At 43.8% G+C, this 21134-nt stretch overlaps 1 protein-coding gene across 4 annotated transcripts in view; it reads right to left on the bottom strand.

Moving 5' to 3' along the window:
* The window catches only part of rxfp2a (relaxin family peptide receptor 2a), a 202894-nt gene that overhangs the window by 29233 nt on the left and 152527 nt on the right, over positions 1–21134 (bottom strand). For 3 of the 4 annotated variants that reach the window (XM_060909647.1, XM_060909646.1, XM_060909649.1), the window contains 6 exons: positions 15172–15243; positions 3062–3133; positions 2787–2858; positions 2607–2678; positions 2430–2501; positions 2099–2328 (listed from right to left, as the gene is read on the bottom strand). In XM_060909647.1, the coding sequence (XP_060765630.1) occupies positions 2099–2328; positions 2430–2501; positions 2607–2678; positions 2787–2858; positions 3062–3133; positions 15172–15243 (590 nt within the window). The remainder of the gene's footprint in view (positions 1–2098; positions 2329–2429; positions 2502–2606; positions 2679–2786; positions 2859–3061; positions 3134–15171; positions 15244–21134) is intronic. The other variant, XM_060909648.1, reaches the window with a different exon arrangement.

The raw sequence follows: 21134 nt of genomic DNA, 5'->3' as shown, positions 1-21134 counted from the left end.
AACAACATTGGAAAAATAAACTATTTTGAGCCAAATCAAGAATTTTTTTATCCATTTCTCTAACATGTTCTTTTGTACATTTGATACAGTACAGATGTTTTATTCTGTTTTCTAATGATATGTTCAAAATATGTACATGTTCAAAAAGGAATGTATAAAACTAAAGGGACCCCCTCCATCCAGGATGCTCCAAATAAAAAGATGATACTTTGTGTATTGTTGTCTGGTGTTAGTGTTCTGTAGGTTATGAGTGTTCGGGTGTTCATATTGGGGAAGTCCATTTGTTAGTGTTCTGGTGTACTGAACTGGTTTTGACATATTTATGAACTATTCTGATGCTTTTAGTACATTTTGGAGGGGAGATTAACTGGTGTGCACAACTGCATTTTGGTAATGAGAACTGTGTGAATAGTTTTGAAAAAGTGGACATGGTATTGAGACAGGTGTGAAAATGATTGTGAAAAAAAACGTAAACATAACTAGCTACATTTTTTTCATAATAAGGATTTTTTGCATAAAATCTTTTCAGGGCTTTTATCTTACTGATATATTTGTCTTTTTGGCTAATATTCCCATTCATGGGCGGCACGGTGGTGTAGTGGTTAGCGCTGTCGCCTCACAGCAAGAAGGTCCGGGTTCGTGGCCGGCGAGGGCCTTTTTGTGCGGAGTTTGCATGTTCTCCCCGTGTCCGCATGGGTTTCCTCCGGGTGCTCCGGTTTCCCCCACAGTCCAAAGACATGCAGGTTAGGTTAACTGGTGACTCTAAATTGACTGTAGGTGTGAATGTGAGTGTGAATGGTTGTCTGTGTCTATGTGTCAGCCCTGTGATGACCTGGCGACTTGTCCAGGGTGTACCCCGCCTTTCGCCCGTAGTCAGCTGGGATAGGCTCCAGCTTGCCTGCGACCCTATAGAACAGGATAAAGCGGCTAGAGATAATGAGATGAGATGAGATTCCCATTCATCATTGCTTTACCGTTATTCTCACAAAGTCCGTTCCACTGTCTCTATATCATTTATACATAAATGGTTTATCCCTTTGATTCTGATCATAGTAAGTGAATGTGAGGCAGTTGATTTTGTGACATTACCACAAAAATAATTTGCCAATTAGCTTGTCTGTGAAGATTCTCAATCATCCAGGTCATAGTAAACTGTGAGTGGTAGAAATGGGCAACTGGACTTGCTTGAAGATTCTTGAAAACATTTCACCTCTCGTCCAAAAGGCTTCCTCAGTTCTGTCTGACTAATAGGGAGTATCAGATATTTATCCTCTCCTGGGTCAGAATCAGAATTCTGATGACCAGCTCATCTAAGGTGTCATTGAGGCATTATGTTGGTGTGGGTCACTGGAGGCTGGGTGTGAATGGCGAGTCATTAGGGTGATCAATGGCAATCTGACTCTCTCTGTCCTCCTGTGAGTCACTGAAAACAGCTGGGTCCTGGCGTACACCCAGCCGTCTGGGAAGAGTGTCCAATACCGCCTTGTAGATAGTTGACAAATGATGTCTTAGACCCCCACCTCTGTTCAGTGATGGCTGTTCCAGGTTGACAAAAATGGCTTCTTTAACTCCTCGCTCATACCAACGATCCTCTCTGGCTAAAATGCGTACATTACAATCCTGAAATGAGTGTCCTTTGTTGTTAAGATGAATGTAGACAGCCGAGTCCTGGCCTGAGGAGCTGGCTCTCCTGTGTTGGGCCAAGCGCCTGTATAGCGATTGTTTGGTCTCACCAATATACGAATCCGTGCAATTCTCACTGCACTGAATTGCATACACTACGTTGTCCACCCTAATGACTCGCCGTTCACACCCAGCCTCCAGTGACCCACACCAACATGATGCATCAGTGACACCTTAGATGAGCTGGTCATCAGAATTCTGATTCTGACCCAGGAGAGGATAAATATCTGATACTCCCTATTAGTCAGACAGAACTGAGGAAGCCTTTTGGACGAGAGGTGAAACGTTTTCAAGAATCTTCAAGCAAGTCCAGTTGCCCATTTCTACCACCCACAGTTGCCAATTAGCTGTGTGTTTCAGTAAATGGATGAGTGATAGATGGCTTGTGTGCTTCCTTTGTGCAATGTAAACCTACAGCACAGGACTTTGATGCATACTGCATGCAGGTAGTTCTCTGCATGAACGCATGATCGCATTCCAATAACAAAAAGATTTCCAAAGCAGGTGATGAAGGCCATGACCCATACAGACACTCTTAAGATCATGTTGGCCAATAGGTCCTCAAAAGATGAGATCCCGTCAGTGTTGGGTTTGCATTTCCGCACATGTGGTGCATAGGAACAGTAGTGAAAATCCTTAAAGTATCTGTACAGGAGAAGACTGAGACTGATTAACAGTACATACATAGAGAATACACAAGGCAAATCCTAATGGAGCATTAACACAGGAAGACCTATAGCACGTACATATAAGACAGCTTGCCCATTGGGAGGAACATCTTTATTTGTATATCAGGAATTTCAATGTCTTCCAATCCTCTGCAAACCACAATTTGATATCACTAATTGTATTGATGGTAAATATAATCATTTTGTACAATATCGTGTGCCCCCCCCAAACCACTTTTGTGCTTGTTTACTCACAGAGACTCAAGCTGGTCCAGGTGATCAAAATGACCAGTATGAATATGAATCAAAGGATTGTGGGATATATTTCTGAAAATAAATCCAAAACAGAAATCTATTGTAATTGTGTAAAATATTTTATAATATAATGATTCACAAATTCTATACCTTCAATATTATACACAGAAACTAACTCACAGTTTTAAAAGTGATTTTAAATTCTTAAATGTGTTGTTGGGGAGGTCTACAATCCTGTTGCAAGACAAATCCCTATAAAGACAGAAAAGGAAAAAAAATTATGCAAGCAGAAGCATGTGCCTATGTAAAATCAAGCAGTAAACATAACTGGATTTAGTTGCAAATTTGAATTTCCCTCTGGGGATTAATGATTAAGGTGAAAATGTACATATTTATGACATAAGCAGAGGTGCATTGCTTTAACTTCATCACAAGGCAGTCTTTCATGTACTCACAGCTCTGCCAATGCTCCAAGCGACTGAAAAGTGTTTCCAGAAAGAGTCCTGATTTTATTGTCACGCAATGATCTAAAAACAGGAACAGCAAATAATAAAATAAGCCATAGCTAACGAACACTTACGTAGAACACAGAACACAAGATATGTGAGAAGCTTTTTTTAGATTTCAAAATAGCAGACCTAGGTTTTAGTGAGCCCTTGTATTTTCTCTCTAGGGCACAATGACCTGAAGTAAACGTGCACACATGTGGGTGTGCATGCACACACACACACACACAGAGCGCTCTTTAATTTACTGATACTGGGGCCGTGTTGGGCCTGAAAGAATGGTTTCTCGACTATAGCATCAGACAACGCACATTTCCAATAAGGAACTGATCTCATCCTGCAGAATAAAAAATTGTAGTGTATTTTTAGACTAAAAAACATAAATCTAACACAGGTGATAGGATTCAGCCAATGGGTGCAGCACACATTGGACTTTTGACCTTACTTTTATGTCCTGTTAGCCAGAGCACAATTTTTTTTTCAAAGTTATCATTAGCGATATCATAATGAATCATTTTTTACTTCATAAATGTTCACGTGTGGAGACTCAATCAACAAATGCACTGCTTTGTTATGAAGATATCCAATGGTAAGTGCATGATTTATTTTCCTCTGTTGCCAATTACAAATTTAATGCATTTGGTGGTTGAGACACAAATTCTGATTCCTTACAGTTATCTCTATGAGATGCTCATTCACATAACATTAGGTCTATGGAGTGGAATACTGTTGATTCCAGGGCTGCCAACTTTTCGAAATTCCTTGGAGTGAGATTTTTTTTGGGGGGTGGGGGGGTCGACGGCAAAATTTTTCCGCACACCATGCAGTAAGTGGGAATTTTGTATTCAGTTTGATATTCACTTGTCCCCCTGCATTCTGGTGTTTTGTTTGTGGGTCGTCCAGCTGGAGATGGACAATGGGGGGGGGGTGTTTGAGATTTTGGATTTAGTAGATGTTCCTGCATTCTGGTGGATTTTTGGAGTGGCCTGCTGTGCCATACCTACATTCTTACACACCCTGACTTGCCAGGCCTTCAGCTTGTGGCCAACAAAAGCACCAAGTTTTGGCTTAAAAGCCCCCACACTAGAAAACTACAGATGACTGCCAATGTTCCTGTAGCCCTATAGACCTGTGTTTCAGATTTAAAGGCAAGTTCATGTTTGAAAATATTTCATCAGCTAAGCCTAAACACTCTCTGAATTGAAACTAAATGTTAAGTTTTTAATAACTGTTGCAAAAATAAGATTGTCCCTCACTGACTATTCATTATGCATTTAAGGACTTTCCCCACCACTGGGTTCAGCAGAAGATTGGCATGGGGAAAAATATCAACAGCAAAAAAACAAATAAAATGCTTAAACAGTAAGCAAAATGTGCATGTGCTACAAGAAACATTAAAATGATTAAGTTTGAACAGTATTGAAACACAAAAAGCTGAACCTTGGCCATTGGTGGGAATGTGCACACAAAGTTGGGCTTAAAAATTTTGGTCATACTTAAATAAGCTATATTAATATATTTCTTATTAATTTATTTCTTATCTATGTTTCTTATTAGTAATAGAGCATTCGTCAGGGCCTGTTATCTGACAAATATTCTCTACCTGTCTTGCCCTCTTTGAAACCCTGTCTCCTCAGTATATTGTTCTCTGTCTTTTTTTTAATTATTCACAAGTTCAAGTTCTTTGATATTACAGGTGACCATGCTTTATTTACTTTAACTGAGCAATTACATACATCATAAATAATTAAAAATAAATACCCTGTAAATAAACAATAGGTATGGTGGCTAATGGCTCTTCTTGCATTTGTAATATTATCTCTTACTTGCTTTATTTTACAACATTTCCAGTATGGCTTCAAATAAAGTCATAAAGTATGATAACATACAGTAAACAAACTAAAAATGCGCCTTAATAAACGTGTGCTAAGGAGGTGCTCTCCCGTGCTGCTTGTTTGGGAAGATAGAGGCTGTGGCATAGCAGTAGGCCTATAATGATTTAGCATGCCTAGTACACAGCTCTCGATATGGTATTAAATATTCTCACAACACTTATAGGCTAAAACGATTAAGAAACTTTATATAAGTTCATAATTACGCCAGTAACACCACACATTGGCGTACATATGTACAAACCTGTCTGAGACACCCGTCTTCAACTCGGATACCTTCTTCTCCCTCCTCTTCCTCTAAATTGATGGTAGGCAATTATCCAACTTCCAGCGAGTGCAGCATCATTAGATGCACCACCTACCATAGGGGAGTGTGTACAGAAGGGAACACCTCTCTGCCTGTTTAGCCGTGCGTAAGGCGTAATTGATCAATCGCAAGTGGTTGGCGCGACGCAACAAGTAGCCTAGATCAGATAGATAAACTACATTTTTTTCTAGCATGAGAAATCGGAGGTATGGCGTGTGAAGACAATTAAATGCGTGTGTCTCACGCTCATTGCGTGAGAGTTGGCAGCCCAGTGATTCATTAGTCACGGTGTTGTAACTGGCAGCATGAATTTGTGATCTCAGAATCTGAGGCTGAAATGGTCACAAACCTCTGTGTCTGTTTATTGCTGTTTGTGTACAAGCCCTGGCCATGACATAATTGTGTGAAATTTTATATTCAGGGATATGTTTACATAGGCTGGCTTATGAACCTTCCATCTATATCCACTGAACTGATTATTTCACCTTGTGTTTAACATAGAATGGCACTGTAACTGTTGCAAAGTGGGTACCAGGGTTCCTATACATTTTCCATTTTAAAATTCCATACTTTTTTCATAATCAAATTTCCAGATTTCATAGTACATTTTTCAGACCATATCTGATGCCACAATACAAATAACTAGATGTTTATTATTTAAATAAATGATTTTAAAATCCAAGTGTATGTTACATTGTGAGTATGTAAGCTAGTATGTTGCCAAATAATTGCCAGAAGCAAGCAAGTAATTGCTGATATTATCTTCTTCCACAAGGCCCAAAATTTCTAGTGGCACCCCTGTGTCAAGGTACTGTAGCTCATACAAATCAATTAAAATAAAATAGCCTCAATGAGACTGTAGCTCATACCGGCCAAGATGCCCATAAAATCGTAAATATGACAGGTGGTGCCACCATCTTGACAACTTTTATGCACACCCACCTGGGGAACATTATATGTGAGTTTGATCAAAATCCCATCAATCCTGTAGGAGGAGTAGTGATTTTTGTAAATTGTGGACAGACGATGACGGACAATGACGGACGACGGATGGACAACACGTGATCGCATAAGCTCATCTGGCCTGGCCACATAAGCTGCAATGCTAAAACAGTCCAGTGTCATTCTGTTTTTGCCATCTAAATTTGAAAACTACACTGTTACCTTCTACCCGTAACAGTAACAGAAGGGATGCTGATGTAAAACTCATCAAAAGAAAAGGGAACAGAAGTGCACTGACTTTGCGTCACTGAATATTAGATGGAGTAATACTGTTTAAAAATCATTGGTCACAAAAAGTTCAGAACACTCTCTCCCTTTGTCTTCTGTCTCTCCTTCTGTCATAAGCACATACACACCATCACTCAAACACACACACACACACAGAGCAATGGAAACACAGAGGAAACCAGTTGCATCCTGCTGCAAAGATTGGTTTAGTGACAGATATCCCTACACATATGTTCAAATATGAAGATAAAACATGGCAGTAAGAGAGATCAGGCTAAAAGGTCTTGTGCGAGTGCACCACATACAAATAAGTAAGGACAACTCACACACATCTGTTTCAACACATACACCTACATACACACACATAGAAATACATACACTGAGACAGACAAAAGACAAATGCATTGTCATGCAGATACACATAAACATACACACCAGGGTTGGAAATTAACTTTTTTATCCACCTGCCACTGTGGCTGGTGGATTCTAAAATCTATTTTGGATGTTTTTTGCTTGTTTGCTGCAATGCTAGCCTGGGCTGCTTGACCTGAGGTAATTCTCTTTAACCATCAAACGGTGGTTATGCTCAAGTTGCCACATTGAATCCGAGTCTACTTGTTTCACTCAGACACTTTAATGAGGACACCATCTCCTCATTAAAGTGTCCAAGTGGAACAAGCAGACTTGCGATTCAATCTGCAGAATGTCACAAATAGTTCTGTTACAATTGCATTATTTCTTTGTATATATTACTTTTATTTACCCACCACTGTGGCTGGTAGCTTGAGCAAATTCACTCACATTTGGCAGGTAGCAGGTGCTAATTTCCAACAGTGTCTCCAACACACACACATGGTAATTTCCAACACACACACACACACACACACACACACACACACACACACACACACACACACACACACACACTATTTGCCATCATTCACACCTGGGGACAGCCCCACAACACCGGCAATACTTGCCAGCTCTCAGAAAACTTGCAATTACCCATTCTTACATTTGACATGCTGCAATGTGCATTTGCATTGATTTTTTTTAGTTCTGCAAAGGTACAATATAGCCCAACATGCTAATGTCAGATAGTTCACTGATGGCAGATGCGACGGAAATCACCTCAAACATATTGGACACATGTCTTGCCATGCTTAAATTCAATTACATCAAACAACTCTGTAGCAAGAGTTCTAGATGGGTGGAGCACAGAAGCATGGCAGGCCAGAACTGAGTTCTCAAAAACACTTTTATTTTAGCTTTTCAGCTTTTATATTCACTCTCTCACATACATACATACACACGCACGCACACAAGCGTCCAGATTGGGGGAGAGCTCCCTTCCTCTGCTCTCCCTCTCCTCTTTATAGGGCACGGTCACTGGGGAAGACACACAAACACAGGTTAATTCCCATCAGGTGTAGTGATTCTGCCACTTACCTTCCCTAACTCTGCCCTCCATTCACAGACTGACGCTTGACCACGCCCCCGCTGCCACATACCTTCACCGCCCAACTCAGGCCGGGGAGCCATCCGGCCTGAAGCCGACTCCCCCCCCTTGACGGGAGAGGAAGTCCGCCATGAGCATCTGCGCCCCTGGCCTGTGGACCACCTCAAACTTAAATGGCTGGAGTGCCAGATACCAACGGGTGATCCGCGCGTTGGCATCCTTCATGCGGTGGAGCGACTGCAGGGGCGCGTGGTCCGAACAGAGGGTGAAAGGGCGCCCCAGCAGGTAGTAGCGGAGGGTGAGGACTGCCCACTTGATTGCGAGGCACTCCTTTTCTATTGTGCTGTAGCGGCCCTCGCGCATCGACAGCTTCCGACTGATGTACAGCACTGGACGGTCCTCCCCCTCCACCTCCTGGGACAGAACAGCCCCCAGCCCCCTGTCCGATGCGTCTGTCTGCAAAACAAAGGGGAGAGCGAAGTCAGGGGAGTGTAATAGTGGACCCCCACACAGTGCAGCCTTTACCTCCGAGAAAGCCCGCTGGCATTGCTCCATCTACTGGACCGGATCTGGTGCCCCCTTTTTAGTGAGATCAGTCAGCGGGCTGGTGATGTCCGAATAATTAGGTATAAACCTACAATAGTAGCCAGCCCCAGGAACTGTCTCACCCCCTTTTTGGTCTTGGGCCTCGGGCAGGCCGCAATCACTGCTGTCTTGTTGATTTGGGGATGCACCTGCCCATTGCCCAAGTGGAAGCCCAGATACCGTACTTCCACCCACCCAATTGCACACTTCTTTGGAATGGCTGTGAGACCCGCTTGCCTCAGCGACCCAAGGACGGCCCTCAGGTGTTTTAGGTGCCACGGCCAGTCATTACTGTAAATAATGATGTCATCTAGGTATGCAGCCGTGTAGGTGGCGTGGGGGTGGAGGACCCTATCCATAAGCCGCTGGAACGTAACAGGCACCCCAAACAGCCCCCAAAAAAGTGTGACGAACTGGTGTATGCCAAACGGTGTGGAAAAGGCCATTTTCTCTTGGGATAGTGGAGTCAAGGGGATCTGCCAATATCCCTTTGTCAAATCCAGTGTCGAATAAAAACAAGCCGTGCCTAGTTGATTGAGCAACTCATCAATACGAGGCATTGGGTATGCATCGAATTTAGACACAGCGTTGACTTTTCTATAGTCCACACAGAACCGGACTGACCCATCAGCCTTGGGTACCAAGACCACCAGGCTGCTCCAGTCACTGTGGGACTCCTCGACAATGCCCATTTTGAGCATGGCCTCGAGTTCTTCCCGAACCACCTTTTTTTTTGTGTTTGGGCAGTCTGTAAGGGCAGCTGCGCACTACTACCCCCAGGGGCATCTCAATGTGGTGTTCTATGAGGTGGGTGTGGCCGGGCAGGGGCAAAAACATGTCAGAAAATTCTGTTTGCAACTGGGCAAGCTCCGTGAGTTGGGTCGGGGAGAGGTGGGCTCCACAGGGGACCGGAGCAGTGGGCAATGTCAATTTTCCTTTTTGAATCTCCGGCCCCAGCTCTGCCTTCTCTGGAATCACTGACACCAATGCCACGGGGACCTCCTCGCTCCAAAGTTTTAACAGATTGAGGTGGTAAATCTGTAATGCCCCACCCCTGTCCGTTCACCTCACCTCATAGTCGACGTCCCCGACTCACTGTGTGACCTCAAAGGGTCCTTGCCACCTGGCGATTAATTTGGAGCTCGACGTGGGCAACAACACGAGTACTTCATCTCCCGGTGTGAACTCCCTCAGGCGCATGCCGCTATCGTGCAGATGGACTTGACGTTCTTGGGCCTGCCGCAAATTCTCCTGGGTTAAGTGCGTGAGGGTGTGGAGTTTGGTGCGCAGGTCGATAACGTACTGAATTTCATTTTTACTTGTTGAAGGTCCCTCCTCCCAATTTTCCCACAGCACATCTAGAATGCCACATGGCTTACGCCCATATAATAATTAGAACGGGGAGAACCCCGTGGAGGCTTGTGGGACCTCTTGCACTGCGAATAACAGGGGCTTGAGCCATTTATCCCAGTTGCGTGCATCCTCACTTATAAATTTTTTAATTATGTTTTTGAGGGTGCGATTGAACTGTTTGACTAAGCCATCCATTTGTGGGTGATAAACGCTGGTGCGGATAGGCTTAATTCCCAGTAACCCATATAGTTCGCGCAGTGTGCGTGACATAAACATAGTGCCTTGATCAGTCAGAATCTCTTTGGGGATTCCGACTCAGGAGATGACGCGGAAGAGTGCTTCTGCAATATTGCATGCTGAGATATTGCGAAGAGGCACTGCTTCTGGATATCGCGTTGCATAGTCCACCAGAACTAAAATAAAGCGATATCCTCGTGTTGACTGATCTAATGGCCCGATGAGATCCATCCCAATTCTTTCAAAAGGGGTCTCGGTTAATGGCAGAGGGCGCAAAGGCGCTTTTGGAATGGCCGCGGGATTTACTAATTGGCATTTGCAGCATGCCGTACACCACCTACGGACATCGCCGCGAATCCCTGGCCAATAGAACCGGGCCATTATTCGGGCTAGTGTCTTATCCCGCCCCAAGTGTCCGGCCATGGGATTAAAGTGAGCTGCCTGGAATACAAGTTCCTGGCGGCTCTTTGTGATTAAAAGCTGAGTTATCGGTTCTTTAATCTGAATGTCCTGCGTCACTCGGTATAACCTATCCTTCATAATGGAGAAATAGGGGAAGGACGGTGTGGCGTTTGGCTGGAGCGTTTGACCATCGATTACTCTCACTTGGTCAAACGCATGCCGCAGAGTCCCGTCCCATGACTGCTCTAACAGGAAATCTACGAGGGATTCCCTGAGAGAGGGAGGAGGAGCCTGCTGCTCCTCACTTTGACGTGGTGATGATGTAGACGGCTCTGTGACAGCTGCTACCGCCAGTGCCACACTGGGACATCCCCCCGCTAAACTATGGCAGGCCCCACTCTTCACTAAATGAGTCATTAATTCCCCAAATCCCAGCCAATCAGTCCCCAAATTTATCGAGTGGGTAAGGCGAGGATTAACCACCACCTTTACTCTAAATTTCTCCCCTCGAAATAGAATGTGGACTGACACTAAAGGGTAGTTGTGAACATCCCCATGCACACACAACACCTTCACCAATTGTGCCCTCCCCAGTGCCTCGTCTTGCACCAGGCTTTGGTGGATTGAGGTCTGATTACAGCCAGAGTCCACCAAAGCCTGATACGTATCCCCTTGGATACTCACCGGTATGCAATACGCTCCGGCCCGATCGAGGGCGGTCTCTGGCACATCAGGGATCCAGACCACCGCGCCCACCTCCATTGCTGAGCACTGATGCTGGAGGTGCCCCGGCTCCCTGCAGCACCAGCATACCGGCCCAGGCTCTCCCTCTGCACTGGTGTTCCGGAATTCACTCCCCTGAGGGGGGGAAGACACAGACACAGAAGTAGGAAACAGTAGGGCACTGCAGGTGCGGCGGGCTGGCTGGGGTGGAGCCGGCCCCCAACTCCGTGGTGGGGGAGTGGGGGTAGGACGGGGAACAGAGGGAGAGGGAGAGAGAGAAGAGGGGGAGAAAAGGGGACACACCGTCCTGCCATTGGAACAGCCGCCATATGGTTCTCTGCCAGCTCGATGGCCCGATCCAGTGATGCTGGGCGATGGCACTGGGCCCACTCTGCGGTTCCTTCCAGAAGTCAGACGACGGATTGTTCCAGGGCCACCAGGTCAATGATTCCCTCAGCGTCGCGGTTGTCGGCCCTCAGCCACCGCCGGCAGGCATCCCGGAGCTGCTGGCCAAACGCGAACGGCCAGCCGACCTCCTCCAAGCGCAGCGCGCAGAAGCGCTGCCGCTGCTGTTCCGGTGTGCGCCCCACACGTTGGAGGATGGCCCTGCGGAGGTCAGCGTAGACCAGCCAGCTGTCAGCGGAGAGCTGTAGCGCAGCCAGCTGCGCCTCGCCCGCTATCAGGGGGAGGAGGCACGCCGTGTGCTGCTCCACTGGTCAACCCCACGCTTCTGCTGCCTGCTCAAAAAGAGTGAGGAAGGCTTCAGGGTCGTCCTTTGTTAGGATGAGGTGGGGAGGGTCCATGCCGGTGGTGATGGCGGACCCCGCCGACGTGAGCAGGTGCTGGAATGCCTGGCAATCTTCCTGCTGCGCCAGCACCAGGGCTTCGAACCGTTGTTCTTGTTCCTTCCGGAGGGCGATCAGCGCCTGGTGCTGGCTCTGTTGTGCCGTGGCGAGGGCATGGACCAGGTCCTTGAAGGGGGAGGACTCCATGGGGCTGTTCTCTTCCGTACTCTGAGTCCCGGGTTTCAGCACCACTGTAGCAAGAGTTCTAGGTGGGTGGAGCACAGAAGCATGGCAGGCCAGAACTGAGTTCTCAAAAACTCTTTTATTTTAGCTTTTCAGCTTTTATATTCACTCTCTCACATACATACACACATGCACGCACACAAGTGTCCAGGTTGGGGGAGAGCTCCCTTCCTCTGCTCTCCCTCTCCTCTTTATAGGGCACGGTCACTGGGGAAGACACACAAACACAGGTTAATTCCCATCAGGTGTAGTGATTCTGCCACTTACCTTCCCTAACTCCGCCCTCCATTCACAGACTGACACATGACCACGTCCCTGCTGCCACAAACTCACACTAATTTGAACATTTTGGCTTAATTTTATAATTTAGAAAACAAGGTAGGGGCAATAGTCTGGAAAGAGAAATATTTTTCCATACTCTATTTTCCTTTTTCCAACCTTATCTAGACCTGGAAATTACTAAAATCAAATTCCATACTTTTCCATACTGTGTAGGAACCCTGGGGTGCTCTGTGTGTGTGTGTGTGTGTGTGTGTGTGTGTGTGTGTGTGTGTGTGTGTGTGTTGGAAGTGTTTCAGTAGAAATTAGAAGGGCACTTGCAGAGCGCAGACCTCCGCCAAGACCAAACGTCAGATCCACCCCAAAATTTAATGGATTCTTCCTCAGCCAATGCTACACCTTTCCACAAAATTTCATGAAAATTGGACTAGTAGTTTTTGCATAATTCTGCTTAAGGTCAAGACAAATAAACTGTCAGCATAATCTCCTTGGCGGAGGTAATTAAAGGAGAACTGAAGGCAAATTTTTTATTATCAAAATTCTATTTATCTCATTTTATTAAATATATGAATGCATTTTTGACAGCTATTTTGTCACTGCTATAGCAAGTTATGAGTGTTTGAAATATGCTACGGTATGTAATATATCAGTCCATATGTCAAAACAATGGCCGTAAACGAGATTCGTTGAGACCTGTGCAAGACATCGTAGGACGGAAGTAAAACGTATAGCGGAAATCAAAGTGACCGACATCTGCCAACGTTGTCAAAAGACGCACATGCCCTCTTTCGAATGCTGACGTGATCAAGCTGGAAGTTTTGTTTGTTTTGAAAGCAATCAGGAAAGTTTGAAAAAAGTAGGCAGTAATTGTCATTTAAACTTGTTTTTGTGCAATATTTAGTTTGGAAAACAGTTTTCAAAATGGCAGCACTGACACCTGGCTGACACTTCACGTTTCGAAGTCTCGCACAAGTCTCGTGAAGATCACATGGATAAGCGACGCCTGCTGTGGACCAAACGAACTAAAATCAACATGGCTAAAAACCAAATAGGCTGATAAGTATAATATTTAATTGCGATTAGTTGCCAATACGAGTCATGATATAAGGTTACTAAAACGGAAAACATAATTGAATAACACATTAATTAAGAAATAAAGCAAGTTTAAAAATGACTTCAGTTCTCCTTTAAATTGTCGACTGGCACAGTAATGGGAAACCCTAATTTTCAGAGCAACCTCTCTAAAAAGTTAAGCACCAGCAAAAGAAAATCTCTGGCACCGCCCCTATTTTCCTTATGTACAAACAGTAAACATTTAACACGTTTCTATCCTGAATCACAATTTTTTTTCCCTTCAAATCCCAATGTTTCAGAGGGACTCAAAAGGAAAGACTGAACATGGGGGTAGAAAATTTACCTACATATATACTGAAGTACCACATGAAAATTCAGGGTAGTCTACTTTTTAAAGGGAACATATCAGTTGCAAAGTGGCATGGTGATGTGTGTAGCATTGGCACCTCACAGCCTCAGGGTCTCTGGTTCAACTTATCTTATAGTCTGTGTGTATGTTAATAGTTATAGAAATGACCAAAATCATTTCCAAAGATGAGATGCAGAATGTGGCGGCACGGTGGTGTAGTGGTTAGCGCTGTCGCCTCACAGCAAGAAGGTCCGGGTTCGAGCCCCGTGGCCGGCGAGGGCCTTTCTGTGCGGAGTTTGCATGTTCTCCCCGTGTCCGCGTGGGTTTCCTCCGGGTGCTCCGGTTTCCCCCACAGTCCAAAGACATGCAGGTTAGGTTAACTGGTGACTCTAAATTGACAGTAGGTGTGAATGTGAGTGTGAATGGTTGTCTGTGTCTATGTGTCAGCCCTGTGATGACCTGGCGACTTGTCCAGGGTGTACCCCGCCTTTCGCCCGTAGTCAGCTGGGATAGGCTCCAGCTTGCCTGCGACCCTGTAGAAGGATAAAGCGGCTAGAGATAATGAATGAATGAATGAATGAATGAATGAGATGCAGAATGTGGCGGCACGGTGGTGTAGTGATTAGCGCTGTCGCCTCACAGCAAGAAGGTCCGGGTTCAAGCCCCGTGGCCGGCGAGGGCCTTTCTGTGCGGAGTTTGCATGTTCTCCCCGTGTCTGCGTGGATTTCCTCCGGGTGCTCCGGTTTCCCCCACAGTCCAAAGACATGCAGGTTAGGTTAACTGGTGACTCTAAATTGACAGTAGGTGTGAATGTGAGTGTGAATGGTTGTCTGTGTCTATGTGTCAGCCCTGTGATGACTTGTCCAGGGTGTACCCCGCCTTTCGCCGTAGTCAGCTGGGATAGGCTCCAGCTTGCCTGCGACCCTGTAGAACAGGATAAAGCGGCTAGAGATAATGAGATGAGAATGAGATGCAGAATTTCATTCCATTATTATTACCACTGTATTATAATTTGACTGTACAGTAACACCATAACACCAGCAAACATTAAGTATGGGACTGAATAAAACAAACAAACAAACAAACAAACAAACAAACAAACAAGCAAACAAAAACCCATTAAAGGCATTAAAAAACTTACAGTACTGTGAGCTCATGACATGAACTGAAAGTGGAGTAGTTCAGCACCTCAATATGGTTCTCAGCAAAATCCCTGAATAGAGAGAAACGGACTATAAATGACATTAAACAAACAACACCAGAACAGAAATTAATAGTTTTAAAAACACACGAATGAATCACTATTACACCCCTTTCATCCATGACAACACATGGAAATTCAACAATATTATACTTGTGTGCCACATTTTACAGTTTCGTTGTTCCAATCGAGCTGGCCTTATTTATGTGACGACTTGAGAGGAAAACCTGCTCAGAGATTCTACCGTCCTGACATACCGTAAGACTTAGTACCAGATGTATTGGCATTGAGTCAGTGAATGAATACTCAGTGAATACTCTGCCAGTATTATCCATTATAAATCAGCTCAGGCTTTCAGACGCCACAAAACAGTAATTTGTCATTTAGCAGAGACAGAGAGAGAGAGAGAGAGAGAGAGAGGAGAGCTCACACAATGTTGCAACTGATGCCTACTCTCTAGCTTTCTCTCTACTGGTTACCATCAGTATTGCATTCTATCCACAGCATCTCACAAATCAAACAGGCCTACCATGCTGCTGCTGATGATGATGATGACCAAATGACAACGCACATTATTATCCTCAAGCTAAAGCAAAGCCATCATTATATAATGGCAGGATAACAAAGCTCGCGCCATTCCCATTCTTCTCTTTTTCTTAGCTCTCCATTCCCATTCTTCTCTTTTTGTCACATTAGTTTGACTAATGTGAAGCAGCTCATTTCCACCTTTGTCAGCAGCAATGCTTTTCATTATAATGAGTCACTGATAGGACTTTGGAAAGAAATGTCAGAAGCCAGTAGAATCCTTATGTGCAAAGGCATAGCATGTTTCATTTCTATTACTCTAAACTGAAAAACCATAGTGAACCTCCATACTGATCAGCCATAACATTATGACCACTGACAGGTGAAGTGAATTTCACTGATTATGCCACTACAATGGCATCTGTCAAGGGGTGGGATATATTAGGCAGCAAGATAACATTCAGTTCTTGAAGTTGATGTGTTGGAAGCAGGAAAAATGGGCAAGTGTAAGGATCTGAGTGACTTTGACAAGGGCCAAACTGTGATGGCTAGATGACTGGGTCTGAGCATCTCCCAAATGGCACATCTTGTAGGGTGTTCCTGGTATGCAGTGGTTAATACCTACCAAAAGTGGTCTAAAGAAGTACAACCAGTGAACCAGCGACAGGGTCATGGGTGTCGAAGGTTCATCAATTTGCATGGAGCACGAAGGCTAGCCCATATGGTCCGATCCCACAGAAGGGCCACTGTAGCACAAACTGCTGAAAAAGTTAATGCTGACACCTTTCTGTTTTAGCCAGTTAGTTGTCTTTGTCTATCATTGGCACTATGCTTCTGTTCAATCTGTGGTCAATTTTCCTATGGCACTCACATCCAGGGAGGTTAGCTACATTCCCATGGAACTGAAACTTCTAATAATATTTGCAACTGTAGTCACAGGAACATCAAGCTGCTTGGAGTTGGTCTTATAGCCTTTGCCTTTAACATGCTTGTCTATAATTTTCTTTCTGATTTCCTAAAACAACTCTCTCCTTTGCTTTCTCTGTTTGTTTGTTTGTTTGTTTGTTTGTTTCTCTGTTTCTCTGTTCCTTACACTTGCCCATTTTTCCTGCTTCCATGTTCAACGTGGTACATACAACGATACCAAATGGCAGAGTGACGACTTTTCACCATTCAAATAAATCAAATGACTGATTACAAGGTTGAAAACATCTGCCACTAATTAAAAAAAAAAGGTTAGTTTGAAATATCACTATAATCCAATGATTTACAATATTTTCTAAGGGTACCAATAAATATGTCCAAGTCATTTTAGAATATCTTTGGAGAATAAGCAATAATTTATTTCTTTTCACACTTTTTTGCTTTACTTTATGACACATCATAGGCATGCAGGTATATGTGAGAAGATTGCTTTTAATTTCATCACTTTTCAGGAGAAATAAAGCATTGTTTCAATGAGCTGTAAGGGTACCAACAAATTTGTCCATATCTGTGTTGAATATTATGTGAACAATTAATTTTGCACTTGATTAAGCATGTGCATTGCATTTAATGAACTGATATTTTCACTGTATGCTTATGAGGTACCACATTAACAACCCAACATGTAAGCTGATTTATTTCTTGTTATCTGTAATAGTAAATGATTATTACCTATTTTATTTCAGACCCAATCATCTAGCCATCACAATTTGGCCCTTGTCAAAGTTACTCAGATCCTTACTATGCAATTCAGTAATTATTAGTAGTATTAATAACATTATTATTCAAAGTGAATATGCATTTCTTTGTTTACTTCCATATGATAAAAACTTTAGGGTAGTGTTGGGTCGCAACTTGATGTCCAACATAAAATGCGTGTCCTGAAACAAAACCAGTTGAGAATCACTACACTATATGTTATGTATAGATGATGTAGTATGCTTATTTTCTTTATTTCGTGTGTCTGCCTGAAATAGTGAAGTCCTATGCAAATATCTGCTTGTTTTCTTACCTGTTTGCTGACAGGCTTTCCAAAGTGGTCATATGAAATAAATTCTATTCCCAATTGGCTATATAAATATTATATTTTTAGGGGTGGGGCGGCACGGTGGTGTAGTGGTTAGCGATGTCACCTCACAGCAAGTAGGTCCAGGTTCGAGCCCCGTGGCCGGCGAGGGCCTTTCTGTACAGAGATTGCATGTTCTCCCTGCGTTCGCATGGGTTTCCTCCGGGTGCTCCGGTTTCCCCCACAGTCCAAAGACATGCAGGTTAGGCTAACTGGTGACTCTAAATTGACCGTAGGTGTGAGTGTGAATGGTTGTCTGTGTCTATGTGTCAGCCCTGTGATGACCTGGCGACTTGTCCAGGGTGTACCCCGCCTTTTGCCCATAGTCAGCTGGGATAGGCTCCAGCTTGCCTGCGACCCTGTAGAACAGGATAAAGCGCCTAGAGATAATGAGATGAGATGAGTTAGATGCTGCCCCTTAGAGTAACCTACTTCTTTTGGAGTCATGAAGCTGGACACTGCAGCAGGGTATGTGCAGTTAAATACAGTATTTCTGTATTTTCTACTTCGCCTCCACCTCCATTCTATGGATGTATGCTGGTGAATTTGGGGTTTGTTCGAAATAATGGGGAGAAACATCCATCCATCCATTATCTGTAGCCGTTTATCCTGTTCTACAGGGTCGCAGGCAAGCTGGAGCCTATCTCAGCTGACTATGGGCGAGAGGCGGGGTACACCCTGAACCAGTCGCCAGGTTATCGCAGGGCTGACACATAGACACAGACAACCATTCACACTCACATTCACACTTACGGTCAATTTAGAGCCACCGGTTAACCCAACCTGCATGTCTTTGGACTGTGGGGGAAACCGGAGAACCTGGAGGAAACCCTTGCAGACTTGGGGAGAACATGCAAACTCTACACAGTAAGGCCCTCGCCAGCCGCTGGGCTTGAACCCAGGACCTTCTTGCTATGAGGCGACCATACTAACCACTACATCACCATGCCGCCCCGGGGAGAAACATTTAAGGATTTTTATTTATTTATTTATTTTTTCAAAATATCCAAATGGGGAGAGCTGGGACAGTTCATGTTATTTTTTTTCTTTTTCCTTATGGTTTAAAAATATAAATTTGTTTAAATTTTTTGTTAAAAATGTGGGTGTGTACCTGCATGAGGATTAAGCATAGTTCATTCCTTCTTGAAAATGGAACTGTTTTGTCTAGTCTGGTTTGGGTAAACTGACATTTTTCTATAGCTGTACCAGCATTCTGTGTTCATACAGTTATGTTACAAGTTTTGATAATAAATAAAAATTAAACATGCAGGCCTAGGTATTTTATTTTTGTTCCATATCTCCCCACTATGTCCCAAATCTCCCAACATAATGTCCTATATCTCCCCTCAATGTCTCATGTCTCCTCACAAAAAATAATGACAGAAAAAGTGAAGCCTGAAGGCCAGTATACACTCACCAGCCACTTTATTAGGTCCACCCATACACCTGCTGTTTGATGCAGTTATCTCATCAGTCAATCCCTTGACAGCAGCACAATGCATAAAATGATGCAGATACAAATCAAGAGCTTCAGTTAATGCTCATTTCAAACATCAGAACGGGAAAAATTGTGATCTCGGTGACTTTCATTGTCACATGGGTGTTGGTACCAGATGGACTGGTTTTAGTGTTTCAGAAACTACTGATCTCCTGGGCTTTTCACAAACAACAGTATCTAGAGTTTACACAAAATGGTGTGAAAAAAAATTGAGTGACAGTTCTGTGGGTGGAAATGCCTTGTTGATAAGAGAGGTCAGAGGAAAATGGCCAGATTGGTTCGAGCTGCCAGGGTGGATACAGCAACTCATAGCAATTCTTTACAACCATGGTGAGCAGAAAAGCATCTTGGCATGCAACAGCAAAAGACCACATTGGGTTCCACTCCTGCTAGCCAAGAACAGGAATCCTAGAATCAAGAACAAGTTCTGATTAAAGTGGCCAGTGAGTGTATGTGACAAGCTGAGAAACTAATGTTATGGTAAGAGAGTATAGTAAATACTCACTAATACAATATGAATGTGATACTACCTGCAAAGAATTTCACACAATCTACAAAAGCTGAAAACTTGTCCCAAGTCTCCCTGTTCTCCCCAACAGTTTGGTCCACAAGGAGTACTTTTCCACAAACAATATTAAGTGCTCAAATACTCAAATACAAATAATCTAATCATATGGCCAAAATTATGTGAACACCTGACCACCACAGCCAAATGTGGTCATTCCTCAAACTGTTGCCAAAAAAGTTGGTTAGCATACAGTTGTATAGAATATGCTTCAGCTTTAAGTTCTCCCTTCACTGGAACTAAGGGGCTCAAACATGTACCAGGATGATAGTGCCAGTGTCCCTGTGCACAAAGAAAGATCCATGTAGAGGTTTGCTAAGCTTGGTGCAGAAGAACTTGAGTGGCCTACACAAAAGCCTGACTCTGACACCACTGAACACCTTTTGGATGAAATGGAAAGCTGAATTGTTGCTAGCCTTTCTTGCCTGACATCAGCACCTAGCCTTACTAATGCTCTTGTGGCTGAATGAACAAATCCCCACAGGCACGCAAAATCTTGTGGAAGACCTTCCCAAAAGAGTGGAGGATATTATAACAGCAAAGGGAGGACCAACTTTATATTAATGTCAGTGGTTTTGGAATGGAATGTTCAACAAGCCCATATGGGTGTGATGGCCCTGTGTCCATATACTTTTGGCCAGATAGTGTATTTCTTGTCAATTATATTATATTCCTACTGTCTAATGTTCACCCTAATCCACAGTGCTGTGAACAGCACAACAGAAGCAAGAGAGTTTCCATTTGTTGAACAGAGCCAGTCACTCCTTTAGTCAGAGTATCAAGAAAATGGATATTTGGTTTAAGAAACTGAAACAACAGAGTTGGAAGCAGATAGTGTTCCCCTGACACATATGCATGCACACAAATGTTCAGATTTATTCACAGTCCATTAGTCATTTCGATACTATTCTTCTTTCTGAAAGCAGCTTGTTTATTATGATTATCCTCCTGGAAGTCTGGATGAGGTCACTCAAACAAAACACGACACAGAAAAAAAAAGTTTTATTAAAAAACAAAAAAAGCAAACCTTATAAGGCATTCAAAGAGCTTACTGAACTAATAAAACCACGTCTGTCTCTTTGTCTCTAACTTAGACCTGAAGATGTAAGGAACAAAAGAAGAACCAGACATAATGGCCACCTGAACACTTTCAGTCTTGGACAGGTACCAGACAGGACTTCACTTTTGCGCAGATGTGTGTTTGATAAAAATGGCAACTCAGACTGTAAGGAGGCCATGAAATACACAGCCACCCAGTGTCCTCT

Source organism: Neoarius graeffei, chromosome 25 (assembly GCF_027579695.1).
Source record: "Neoarius graeffei isolate fNeoGra1 chromosome 25, fNeoGra1.pri, whole genome shotgun sequence".
Lineage (NCBI taxonomy): Eukaryota > Metazoa > Chordata > Actinopteri > Siluriformes > Ariidae > Neoarius > Neoarius graeffei.
This window is presented reverse-complemented; position numbering and strand designations above follow the sequence as displayed.